Below are 14,182 nucleotides of genomic sequence, written 5' to 3' on the forward strand. Positions count from 1 at the left end.
CATGCCCATCACCATAATATCTGAGCACTCTCCAGTCATGCCTTAAGCAATTTGACAGACAAATATTTGTTCTCTCATCCTCTCCCCACAGGAGAAGCATGTACAGCGGAGTGTCACATTTTGCACATACTGCTCAAACCCTCCCCTCCTCCTACCTCCACTTTCTCCACATAAGATCTCACCAAGAGAAAACTGACAAAATACAATGTGACCATCTACCTCTCCTCAGCTTGCCTTGCCTTCCCTTCCTACAACTCTCACCTCTCTTTCCCCTGCCACAGATTAATAGGTCAGTTATTGGTTCGGTACCAGAATGCCTATGGACTGGCTGAAGTTTGATTAAGTGGAAGCAAACCTGTCTCAACACTGTTATCTAGCAGTCATCTTTTGGACAGCTACGCTCAGCCAATCATTACAGTACCTCTGCAAAAGCCCAAGGGGCAGGACTTTTTCACTCATTAATGCTTTCAGTGAGGGCTGCAAATAGACCACGGCTAAGGTCAGGCTGTTGTCACTTTCACCCTACATAAGAGAGATCTCTAGGAAAAGGTAGCAAGGAGGATTAAGTTACAGAGAACTAAGGCCACTTGATCTTGAATGAGGTTATCCACGTGGGGGTTTAAGGCACTTTAACTTATGCACATTGATTCGCCTTAACTTTCCTTAGTGTCCCCACATTACTGCAGACAATCCCTAAGAGTTAGTTATTTCTTGTCTTCCTGCATTCCTACAACGTTTTACTCTATATCTGTTTCAGGAAGTCACATCTCTGCTAGAGGCAACAAAAACTTATGGTCTGGTTCTTCTTTACTCTAATGACCAAATTAAATTTCCATCCACTTTAAGATCTCTTTACACTGCCAGAACCATGGGCGGCGGGTGACCTGCTGGCTCGGGGAGGCTATCCCCCGGCCAGCCTTGCCCCCCTTCCCTTACCAGAGCCCAGACCCCCCCCGCAGCCACCAGTCCCCCTCCTCCCAGCATGCCAGGCAGGTGGCACGCGGTATCCCCCTCCAACCTCTCCCCTCCCCTGAGCACAGGGCAGGCAGCCCACTCCCCCTGTGAGTGCCAGGGGGCTCCCCAGCGCTGGACGGCCCCAGCCACCCCAAGTCCCGGCCACACCCGCCCTAGCCCCAGCCTGCTTCCCTGAAGAGGAGTAGCCGGCCTGCCTGGGCTGGGTTTGGGCCAAGGGGGAAGGGCAAGCAGGAGGGGACCTTCTGGTGGAGCGTGGGTGGGGCCATGCTGGGCTGTTTGGGGAGGTATAGCCCCCCCCCCCCCCCCAGCCTACGATACGTGCCACCCATGGCCAGAACCTTACTGTAAACTAGACTTGGGCTGCAAGGGCATAGGCGCCGACTGTGTGGGTGCTCCGGGGCTCAAGCACACACGGAAAAAAATAGGGGGTGCTCAGCACCCATGAGCCATAGTGGTTCCTGACCCCCGTCCCCCCAGAGTTTCATACCTGAGGTCTGCTCACAGCACATGCCCTAGACCCAGACGGAGCTTGAAGCCTTGGCTACACTGGCGGTGTACAGCGCTGCAACTTGCTGCGCTCAGGGGTGTGAAAAAACACACCCCTGAGCGCAGCGAGTACAGCGCTGTAAAGCGCCAGTGTAATCAGAGCCTGCAGCGCTGCACGCTCGCTCGCAGCGCTGCAAGCTACTCCCCTCGGAGAGGTGGAGTACATACAGCGCTGCAAGAGCTCTCTCGCAGCGCTGGCGGCGCGACTACACTCGCACTTCACAGCGCTGTGAAGTCCCGAGTGTAGCCAAGGCCTCAGTGTGGAATGTGATGAGTTCTGTGCTGCTCTCAGCTTCCACCCTTGGGGCAGGGAGTTTGTTTATAAACAGAGGCAGGGTGATTAAGATAACAAAAGGCCTGTCATTAAATTAAATTAAGGATCATTAGATGATCCTGAAAGCATTGCCAGGCACTCCAGTTAAAAGATAGGAAACAAAGGTTAGGAATAAATGGTCCATTTTCAGAATGAAGAGAGGTAAGCAGTGGTGTCCCCCACGGGCCTGTACTGGGACTAGTGCTGTTCAACATATTCATAAATGATCTAGAAAAAGGGTTAAACAGTGAGGTGGCAAAATTTGCACAGAATACAAAATTACTCAAGCTAGTTAAGTAGGGTTACCATATTTCAGCACTGAAAAAAGAGGACACTCCACGGGGGCCCTGGCCCTGCCCCTGCCCCAATTCTGCCCCTTCCCCACCCCCGGCCCCGCCCCGGCCCCGCCCCTTCCCCAAAGTCCCTGCCCCAACTCTGCCCCCTCCTCTGAGCACCCTGCATTCCCCCTTCTCCCTCCCGCTCTGATCTTGGTTGGGGGTTGCTAAGTGCTTCCCTGCTCCCCACTCGCCCTGCAGCCCCTGCACCCCCCTGCCCCTGCAGCCTCTGAGACCCCTGCTCCCCACTCGCCCTGCAGCCTCTGCGCCCCCCCTTCCCCTGCAGCCCCTGCCCCTGCAGCCTCTATGCCCCTGCCTGCCCTGCTCCTCCTCGCCCTGCAGCCTCTGCACCCCCTCGCCTGCCCTGCTTCCCCGCTCACCCGGCAGCCTCTGCCTGGTGGGGGCTTCAGACACTCAGCGGCGACCGGGGCGGTGCGGGTCCCTGCAGCCCTGGCCGCAGCCTCCTTCCTGCCACCGCCGAGCACATTCCCTGGCCTGTTGTCCCCGCCGGAAACAGCTCCCGCGGTGCCGGGTTCCAAGCCGTGCGGGGCAACAGGGCCACAGGAAGGGTCCCCCAGTGGCCGGGGGGTCCCCACCCGCGGGGGAAGCCCGAGCCCCCCCCGCCCGAGCTCGCTACAATGTAGCCAGGGCGGCTGGGCTGTGCTGCGGACCCGGCAGATCGTGCTGTGGCCGGGCGGACCCTGGCTTATGCTTCCCTATTTCCCCGGACATGTCCGGCTTTTTGGAAATTCCCCCCGGACGGGGATTTGAGCACCGAAAAGCCGGACATGTCCAGGGAAATCCGGACATATGGTAACCCTAAATTAAGTCCAAAGCTGACTGCAAAGAGTTACAAAAGGATCTCACAAAACTGAGTGACTTGGCAACAAAATGGCAGATGAAATGCAATGTTAAATGCAAAGTAATGCACATGGCAAAATATAATCCCAACTACATATACAAAATGATGGGGTCTAAATTAGATGTTACCCGTCAAGAAAGAGTCATTGCAGTAGTCTGGAAGCACTATGCTTCCATAGTACTGCAAATTTATAAGAATCTTTCTCACTGTGCCTGTATAATCCGGAACTGTGGAACATTCATTCTCCAGCTTCAGAAGATTTAAAAATTATCTCCAGTCATCAATGGGACAGACACAACTGAATAATGTAGCTGTCCTTAATATGCATCAAGACCATACTAGGCAACTAGATATAAATAAGATTGCTGATAGTTTCGTCTAGAAAGCATCAGTAAGACGTAATGTCTTTAAACTGGAACGTTAATGAAGACAGCTTGTAGGTGATTGCAATGATTTTAATATACTGTAATTCATGATAATGTAATTATGTTGTTCATAAAAAATTAATCATTATTAAAATAGTAAAGATACCAATGATAAACACATATTCAATAACTAGAATATGAAAGAAGTGTATAAATATGCTGAAAATAGCCTCCCCCCAAAACTGGCAGAGCCCCTTCCTCTCCCCCCCAAAACACATACACCTCTTCAGAAGCACCCACTAGCAAAACCAAAAGTCAGCGCCTATCAGCAGTGCAAGTAGGCCGGTACGCTCCAGTACGCCATATCAGCAAGATATTTATAGCCGGAATGGCATACCGGAAAGACACAGCGGCAGCCCCGCCGGAGGAGAGGGCTGGGGGGGCAAGGCTGGGAATTCTGCTCCTTTCCCTGCTGGGAGGGGCAGGAGCGGGGAAAGGAGCGGAACGCCGGCAGCTTCTCTGGCGACTGTACCACCCCCAGCCTCGCCCCCCAGCCCTGTCCTCCGGCTTGGCTGCTGCTGTGGTACACAGAGGGAAGACGGAGACGCAGCTCCGTGGAAGGGCAGGGGGCGGGTCTGGGGGTTCTGCTCCTTTCCCCGCTGCGGTTCCCGGGACAGCCCTGCCCTGAAGTCTCCGGCGTAGCAGGAGGAGGACAGAGCCCCCCTGCCCCAGGTAAATGGGATGGATGTGGAGACAGGGAGAGCATGGGGGCCCCAGGCTGGGGGCAGGGTGGTGAGGAATCACATTGAGGGTCACGTGTGGAGGTCACGTGCCTCCCTTAGCTAGTGCCCCTGCTTGTACTGGTAAGAAATGGATTTTACTTGCACCACTGGCGCCTGTGTGCAAGGGTATGTCTACACACCAAAAAAAACCCAGCGGCAACAGGTCTCAGCCAGGTCAACTGACTCACCCTCTCGCTGTGAGGCTAAAAATATCTTTGTAGATGATTGAGCTGGAGCCTGGACTCTGATACCCAGCAAAGGGGAAGGATCTCAGAGCCCAGGCTCCAACCGGAGCGTCTACACTGCTATTTTTAGCCTGCCAGCACAAGTCCCAGGAGCCAGTCAGTTGACCTGGGCTTGGAGACTCACTGTCACAGGGGATTTTTTGCAGTGTAGATGTACTCTAAATGCTTTGCCTATGAGGACTTTATTTTAAACAAATATTTTTGTCCTGGCCTAAATACAGTTTTATGTCTGACCTGCTTGTTAGCCTATGGTTTTTAAAATGAAATCTAAAATACAATTATGACTGAATGTAGTTTGAATGTAAATGATCATCTTAAAAAACAAATCCTATCTATTAACATATTAGTTGATTTGTCTTTTTCACAGTAATGCTCTAAAAAATCCCACCAAAACACAGTGCATGCTAATGAATGAATAATAGTCATTATTGTGTCTGAGAATGCACAGATGTTACTAAAAAGGAGAAAGAAAGAGTAGAAAGTGTTGCTGTCTTTCATATTAACACAACAAATCGTGAACAAAATGATGATAAGTTGCATCCAGATATCTCACAGATTTTGTCTTTCACATTTAGCCATATTTGTTATTTATTATTGTCTGGAACACTGGTACTTTGTGATTTTCACTTTTCTGAGTACACCACAGAAACTTAGAATTATTACAGTGAGATCAGTAATTTAATCAGGCACTGATGTTAGAGTTAGAATAAAAACAACGAGGAGTCTGGTGGCACCTTAAAGACTAACAGATTTATTTGGGCATAAGCTTTTGTGGATAAAATCCCACGTCTTCAGATGCATGGAGTGAAATAGTTAAAATAGTTAGAATAGTGTTTGGAATGCCTTGAGTTAAGCTCTATCATTTGTTATAAGGTTGCAGCTTGTTTCCTAATTAGTTGAAGAGCTCTTGAGGTAAATATTGTAAGGTACAGGTTCCAGGCTGCTCGCCTATCCTCTTAGGAAAACAATGGAACCTTTTCCTGGTAGGTGCCTTTGCTAGGCTGTAGTATAACTCTGTTTTCTACACTAAATCACAGGATGGCAGAAAGATTAATTGAACAAAAAAAAGTGTTTCTAAACTTCGGCCTTTAGTGACACATGTTTAACAAACCAGCTAATTGTTTTTGTTTAAATGTGCTAGTAAAAGAAGAAACACAAAGAGGAAAATATGGAATGAAATATTAAAAGTGAATTTAGCTAAATATGAGAACATGCTGATTAAAAATAATGTTGATAATTTATTTCAATCAGAAGCAATGTCTTTTGGCTTTTACTTTCTACAACAAATTTAAAACTAATATCTAGGCATACAAATTATTTATTAGAAAATTATTTGAGGAAAATCACATTTGTTTCCCAAAGCATCTAAAAAAAGTCCATGTGAATTGGACTGAGTATTTTATAGCCTGGTTAGGCAGTCGGAATGAACCGTTTGCCGAAAATTGTTTTTTCTTTCAAAACTGTCTGATAGAAAAGGTGCCTTTTAAGGACTGAGAGGAGTTTCAAGCCTCAGTAATAGAATTCATATGGGGGAACTAGTTTCCACGAGTGAGTTTTAAAAAACAAACCCACCTCTATAGATCCATGGTGGAGCAGGGATTAGCTTTGCCTAATCCAATCACGTACTGCTGGATAGCATAGTTACACTCCCTAATGGCATAGTACCAAGAGGATCCAGAGAAACATTGGGTCAGCTTTGAGCAAGTGGAGTTTGATGCTCTTTTGGAGCCACTTAACTTGTTCCCCAAACAGAGGTTTGCACTCACCCATGAGTCAGGTTAATATTTTCTATTTGGGATAGAATAAGAGTTAGAGCTAGTCCTGCCCTCTAAGGAATTTCGAGTCTGTTTTCGAGCTGAGCAGAGGTGCTGGATTTAATGTGATGGGGCTATTGTTGAAAGGCAAAAATGTTCTGGATACCAATGCTTTAGGGAAAACTCAACTTAACACATGGTTCAATATTTGCCTACCTTCAATTAGCACCCTGGGACCAATCCTGCAAGGCACTGAGTACTCCTCACTCCTGCTGAAGTCAATGTGGAGACTAGAAATCTCTCACAGCAACTGAAAGTGGGATGTCCCAATATCCCAATTTCTGAGCTCTCCAGGACTGCCAACTAACCTCAACATAGAACATACTAAATGAATATGAGAAGATGGGAGGATTACTGGGGCAAGGAAATCTCTCTGAACAGTGACCTTTGATTTGGTGGAAAGTTACCTCCCCTTCTATATGTGTAAATACAAAGGAAAATCATTTTAAAGTTCTTTTCCCGTCTCCCCTTCAGAAAGTTTACATGGATAATTCAGATATTTGCTGGAGGGAATATGGGGGAGGAGGTATTTCCCTTCACATATGGAACTGCTTTAAAGCAAAGCAGTTCTGTGAATGAAATCTCAATATCATAGGCTAGATCCTCAGCTGGTATACCAGCATAGCTCCACTGAAATCCAATATGCCGTACAGACTCACCAATACCAGACTGCCCCTTGATTCTTTCCCCCCACCCCTTGGAACTGTAAAGAATGGGTTCTATCAAATGGTCAGGCTCAGTTTGGTTTATTAATCAAAGATGAGGCATCTAAGATCACAGAGCACAAACAGAAAAAGGTGACGCTCATCAATACTGGGGTCCAGTCTGCCACTCACCCTGACCCAAGCTGTGTTACAATCTATGGATCTTTTATAGACCCCTTTTTATCACGTTACAAAATATAGTTAGAAATGTCACCATTGACATCAGTGAATCTGTCTAGACAGTTACATATTCCATTACCCCTCCCCCCAAATTTCCAGCTACAAAAAATTTAAACAGTTTTGACCTAATTACAATAGAGTTTAGCACAAGTCTTCAGACAATCATTTTGTTTTGTCCTTTGCATTGGATACATTTTCAAACTTAACATTTTTGGCAAGATGATTCACGTCCCAATAACAAAATCAATTTGCTATCAATTTCCATTGTTTCTTCCCTTACAATATTTTTAACCTACTCTTCTCTTTTGTGCGGCTTTGGTTAACTTGTTAGTCCCATAGCATGACCTAACAAGCATATATGCAGTTTAAAAAAAACCCCACCTTCTGCAGTTCCGAAAATTGATTATTCCCTCAGACATATGCTCAAAGCTAAATGTGTCTTTTAGTTCCCTTGATGACTTCCTTTGAGTTGCTGGGAGCTCTTAGGCCTATGTGGCAGCAGCATAGTTCTGTCATTAAGTAGGTGGAATTCAGACATGGTGTGAGCAAGTGCAACACCATTAATTTCAGAGGATCCAGCCACTGACATCTTTTTGCCCAGTAGCACATATCCATTTTAAAAGAACCCACTATCTTAACCTCTAATGTCTTTTGGTCAAAGCAAAGTGTTCTTTGATTGAACCATGGGAATCAAAAGATTCCCCCAGGTAGAACTGCATGTTTCAGAAAGGTGTGAGATACACATTATGGAAAAGTTTACTGATTTTAAAATGTTACCCTGTAGCTTTTTCCAAAATGTTGCTCCTATTTTTAGAATATGAATGAACTCATCTTATAAAGAACACTCAGGAACTGAGCCAGTGCCCACTGAAGTCAGTGGTAATCTTTCAGTTGACTTCAATGGGCTTTGGATCCTACCCTAAACACCAGCTAAATAAAAGTATTTCTTTATTATCATATGCTAAAATCTTCTGCAACTATTGAATGAGTTCACATTGTACTATGTAATTCTAATATTTGATGATTTACGCTCTTATTGAATCCTACTACTGTGATCTCTGTTTTATATAATATTGAGAACTGCCCTCTATTGAGTTGATGGCAGCTATTAACTTGTTATGTCATGTGTGAAAGTAATATAATAAAAACATTAAAATAACTCCGAATACCACTCGGGTATAAATACAGAAGGTGTTCACAACTAATGTAACTGGAAATCTCATTATGGTACCAAAAAAATCACTAGAAAAACCTGATATAACGCCATCATTTCTACTTGAAAAAAATAGGGAACTGTTACTATTAGTGTACTCATTTGGGCTATATGACACTCCAAACCAAGACCTGGTCTACACCTAAAACTTAGGTCGACCTAGCTATGTTGCTCAAGGGTGTGAAAAATTCACACCCCCTGAGAGACACTGTTGAGCCAACCTAAGCCCCAGTGTCGATACGGCTAGGCTGATGGAAGAATTCTTCCGTTGACCTAGTTACCACCTCTTGGGGCAGGGACGGATTCTTTAGTGATAGAAAAATCCCTTCTGTCGCGGTAGCAAGTTTCTAAACTACAATGCAACAGCAGTGTAGCTGCTGTGCCATAGCCACTGTAGTGTTTGTAGTGTAGACATACCCAAAGTGCTCCTAAACTTACTTTTGTGGGATGATACTATCTTTTAGAGATTGCTCATCAGTGTTATAGGCTGGTACACAGTATTGCACTAATTCCTCATCTGATTAAGACTTTTTGGTGACACTTAAGTACTAAAGTACCATCTGATGATTAATAAGATAACGAAGAACCCCCTTCAGGAGGAGATCAATGTAATCAGGTAATATCGATGAAGCTCTATCATTTGAACAGATATGCCTGAGATGGAAAATAGAAAAGAAGTTTCTATGGTGTCCAGATGTTAGCATATATAAAAAATATATATTGACTACATTTTGCAAACAAGAAACCTGTACAGAATACAATAGCACAGAGCACAATTCCTACCATAATGACAAGAAAGACACATGGTTGTTTGTTTTCTCTTTTTAAGTTCTCGGCACAATTTAACATGTTCCAGACTATCAAGGAACAGCTGGAGCAGCGAACTCTGATCCTGCAGGCCAACATTCGGTGGCAGCAGGAAGAGCTCCATAAAATACAGGAACAGCTCTGCTTGGTCCAGGATTCCAGTATACAGGTGAGTAATGTCAGTGTCATCACAAGAGGCAAACAGATCGTTTTCAGACTCTGTATTTCTTAGTGTGGGCTGTTTTCATTTTATTTTCAGAGTCAAAGAAATCTGAACTTGGGAAAACTAATTCATCTGGATCAGGATATCATTCTGGGAGCCTGTCAGTCACAAAAATCAAGACATGCTAAGGGCTGTCTGTATAGGAGGGCTTGTCCCAGCAGTCACAAGAAGAAATGGAAGGGCTGGTGGTCTTTCAGATTAGTACTCCATAATGGAGCATTTTATCTACTGAGACTTCAGAATGATCAGTTCTCATCGAAGGGTGTTCAGGCTGTGACAATGAAATCACCACTGCTTTGATGGGGTCTTCATTTCACTAGCTTCCATTCACTTTTTGCTTCAAGTTAGATCTACTAGTCCTCAGTATTAAGTTGAACAGCTCTGCCTCTGCCTACATCCCTTCTCTACTCTTCTGCACTCCAAACCCTGCATATGCGCCTTCACCCAAGCTTGTCTCTTTCGCTCACTCCCAAATTTGTGACTACTTGCATGCCACCTCCCACGCTTGGAAGTGCATCACAAATAACATTTGCCAAACACCTTCCCTGGCCTTCAAAAAACTGCTGAAGAAACTGCCTGTCCCACAAAATCTTCCATCTGTAAAGTGCACACCCCAATTTGTGTTTGCCTTCAGACTGAAATTTCACTGGACCTGGGAGTTTTATATTTACCTGTATCTACTGTACTATATAAACAATACAGTACAACTCACGTATCATTAAGTACTAGTGGAGACATCGCCCTGCATCTCAGATTGTTTCTGGAGGAGGAATTACTGCTATCTTCCTGATAATTTAACTAAGAATATTGGGTCAAATCATCCTTGGTATTAGTGTTGCACTGGGGATGAATTTGTCCCACTGTGATTATCATATTGATAGGATTATGGGCACACAAACCCCAAACTCACATCACAAAATCAACTAATAGCCAAGTAGCATTGTAAACATACAGGGTGAAATCCTGGCCCTCTTGAAGTCAATGGGAGTTTTGGATTTCACCCATAATCAGCAACTATAAAAAAATCACTTCATACAATGTCACACATTAAATAAATTTGGGTTTGTAGGTTTATGTGATTAAGGGGTTAATAGACCCATATCAGAAATCCTGCTACTTAAGTCATTCCATTTATGGTGGTGATGTTTTTGTTGTTGTAAATATGGTAACATAGCAACCACGAGCCCCATCCAGGATTGAAGGCCATTGTTCTTGGAACTGCACAAACATATAGGAAGACATATATCAGTGTACATCTTCCAGTGCCTTTGCATTGATTTTGATAAATGGGAGTGGAAAGTCTCTCTGCAGTTAACTGGTCTTTCAGTTCAGAATCCTGGCACACTTCTGAAAGTTGTTGTTATTATACAGAGCAAAAGGATGATCTCCCTTTCTCTCTGTAATTGGGCACATTGCATTACTCTCTCATGCTCAAGTCTTAAATATTCATATGCACTGATCCAGTGTTTGCATACTTTAGAAAAAAGTGGCAAGATCACAACACAGTTTCCTCAAATATCAGGGAAACTGATACTATTTTCACTAGAATTTTTCAATACACAAGACGATACCTTCACAGAGAGGAGGAAGATTGTGGTAACCAAAAGACCATGGGCCAGATTCTCAACTGTGCCCACAGAGACCAAGCGCAGAGAACACGGAGGCTGTCTGGGTTCCTGTTTTGAGGGGGTTAAAGGGCAGTGGAACCCTGACCTAAAAAATTACCCCAATCCTATGCTGCCCAGCCCCAGCATAAGTTTAAAGATGCTGAATTGCTCTCTAATTTATAACACTGGCATAAGGTCCCTCAGTGGAGGATATGCTAGACTGGACCAAGCAGCATGTATTTTCAATACCCTGGGACTGGCCACAAAGGTTTTATTTCCAAAGGTCTTACCCAGAATGCTTTGGCCTGCCAGTCCAGCTCTGAATAATTTCTTGGGTGGGTGGTTTGTTTCTCATTTGGTTCTGCTGTACGATGGTAGAACAGAATCTTTACTGTGCTCTCAGCCATGCTTTGCCCACCTCTTTCCCCTCATCAGCCATGTGGGGCACAGATGCTCCATAGCCTGCCACAGGGGCCAGCCCTGAGGGAAGAGATTCACCTTGGAGCCAGGCAGCAGAACAGCAGATGATGAGCGTGGGCCTAAAATTTCACCTCCGGAGCACAGGACTGAGCTCTTCTGAGCACATACCTCCAGTGGTAACCATGACACAGATGCCTTTGTACTTCCCCCAGGGCAGAGCAGCAGCTGGAGGAGCAACACTCAGGGCATTTGCAGGGCCGGGAGCACTCTGACATCGGCACTGACCATTTTCCAGCTGACTAAGGGTGCCCCCAGACTGCATCAAGCTAGTGTGCTACAAATAGCAGTGTAGCGGCGGTGGTACGGGTGGCGGTACGGGTGGCAACATTGGCTTTCTGCTGAAGTACAATCCCGTCCAAGAGCCTAGGTACATACTCAGGCTGCTGTCACCTCCCGCTGCCGGCGCCATTGCGGCTACACTGCTATTTTTAGCACACTAGCTGTATCAAAGCTAGCACACGTACATCTGCTCAAACTGGAAATCACACCTCCAGCTGCAGTGCAGACATACCTTGTGGAGGGAGACTTGCGTGGTGGGAAGATTGGAGAGTAAACTGGCGATTCGCTGGGAGTTGTGGAGAACTGTACCTTTAAGAGCTCTGGCAAGAGCCAGTTGGAACTAGCTGCTGTGTTATGGAGAGACTCGTGTTAGGCAATGCTGATCAGTTAGACTTCCAACAGTGATCCAGACAGGCCTTTGTTAGACGCCTTGGCTCGCAGTGCTCACTGAAGGACTAAGCCCCAGACTGGGGAGTGGGGGGAGACTGGGGTAATGGAGAAGGGGTGATTTCTTAGTTCAGGGTTCCACTGCCCTTCAACCCCCTCAGAATAAACACACACACACACACACACGCACTTGAGATGTGTGCAGTACCACTAACCTATGACTGGGGCCTTTTCCTTTGAGGGCTGCTGCAATGATAATAGTAATAATTGTGCCCGTAATGCTCTTGAGACTGGCTTTGTGCTGGGGCATTCTTCCAGGTTTTCTAAAGGTTAACAGGGGACGCTGTCCTTACCTAAAGGAATAAAACAGTAATACCAGGAATTATTATAATGTTATTCACACCCTATCAACCACATTTAAAAAAATACCTTCTAATTTTTGAACCTGCAGTTTTGTTCCACTTGTAAACAGTTAATTTAGAAAGCGAACGGCTTGTTTTGCAGTGTCAAATTTCATTTGTTCTTCTTAAAGTGCTTGCTTATGTCAATTCCATGCTAGGTGTGTGCATGTCCACATGCACAGTTGCCGGAGATTTTTCCCCTTAGTGGTATCCTTGGGGCCATTCCTAGCGCCCTCTGGAGCCCCAAGCTCATGCACCGGTATAAAGGGCACTGCCAACCCCATGCCCTCTCAGTTCCTTCTTACCACCCTTGATGGTTGCTGGGACATCTCCTGCGATTGCAAGCTTCCTAGTGTTTTTTTCTGTGGACTTTCTTGGACTCATTCTTGTTGTAAATAGTTCAGTTAGCTGTAGTTGCTTAGTTAGCTGGGGTCCCCTCCAGGATGTCGTCCCAGGGACAGAGCATGCCCTGGTCCCCAGGTTTGAAACTGCGTGCTTCCTGCCACAAGCCGATGCCAGTGAGTGACCCGCATACGAGCTGCTTCAAGTGCCTCGGGGAAGCTCACATCAAGTAAAAGTGTAGGATCTGCAAGGGCTTCAGGCCACATATACTTAAGGACAGGGTGGGACATGGGTTTGAAGGCCCTGTTAATGGAAGCAGCACTTGGTAGGTCTGGTAGGGAGATGTTTGAATTCGATTATCTCTGTCCATCATTGATTGTACCCATAAAATTGGGTGCAAATAGAGGGGAGTTACTATTACACAGATTTCTGTATCTGTTTGAGTGGAATATGCCATATAGAGAACACAGGCATGCTGCATGATGTAAGCATGGAGGGACTTCCTTCTGCTCCCTGGAAGGAAGGGAGCCTGTAATACAGCCTCCACTTTCTCCCTTCAGCTGTTTCACTGGCATTCCTTCCCCATTTTCACTCCCTTCCAGGATGAATAATAGATAGCTCTGTGGAGAAACTAGCCCTATTTTCATTTCGTACACAGGATCTTCAGAACTGTAGTGCAGAAATCAGTCAAGAAATACTCTCCCAATTGGAGAGATGTTGACCCCAGTACTGTGTATTAGTAACTGTTTCCAAGAGCCCAGTGTGATGAAAGATGAACTAGCAGGAGGGCTCTGGTCCTTGAACAGAAGTGTTAAAAAACCCATTAAGTCTCTTTTACTGACAAATGAAAGTACAGGAGCAGTAAGTATAATCTCAGATATCTGAAAGGATGCAGTGCCTGCTCCAGATTTAAAAATAGTCTAGTTAATAACTAGTGCATCCAGAGAAAGGCAGAAGGGCTGAATCTGACCAGCATGCTAGAATTACAAATGTGAACATCCATACCCACAAATAATGTACAAGTCAGTCTCTCTTGAAGGTAAATGAATCTTCGGCTCTTAGTGCTATGCCTTTCATCAGCGTCCATTTTACCAAAAAGATAGTATTGATAAAAGATGCTGGCTTGATAGACCTGGAGGCAGGGCCGCCGGGGGGGGGGGGGGGGAATAGGGCAATTTGCCCCGGGCCCCGCCTCCGCCTTCCCCCATCCCCCGGTGCCTCAGCGTGCCACGTCAGGAGCGGCCCTGGACAGCGCTGCAGCGGCGTGGCTCCAGCGGGGCCTGAGCTCCTCCCACTGAGTCAGAGCCGCATGGTAAGGGGCG

At 45.9% G+C, this 14,182-nt stretch overlaps 1 protein-coding gene across 1 annotated transcript in view; it reads left to right on the forward strand.

Moving 5' to 3' along the window:
* NPAS2 (neuronal PAS domain protein 2) overlaps positions 1 to 14,182 on the forward strand; it is a 92,050-nt gene that overhangs the window by 60,445 nt on the left and 17,423 nt on the right. The window contains exon 15 of the mRNA XM_065408342.1: positions 9,164 to 9,310. Within this exon, the coding sequence (XP_065264414.1) occupies positions 9,164 to 9,310 (147 nt within the window). The remainder of the gene's footprint in view (positions 1 to 9,163; positions 9,311 to 14,182) is intronic.

The sequence above is a fragment of the Emys orbicularis genome, chromosome 1 (genome assembly GCF_028017835.1).
Source record: "Emys orbicularis isolate rEmyOrb1 chromosome 1, rEmyOrb1.hap1, whole genome shotgun sequence".
Lineage (NCBI taxonomy): Eukaryota > Metazoa > Chordata > Testudines > Emydidae > Emys > Emys orbicularis.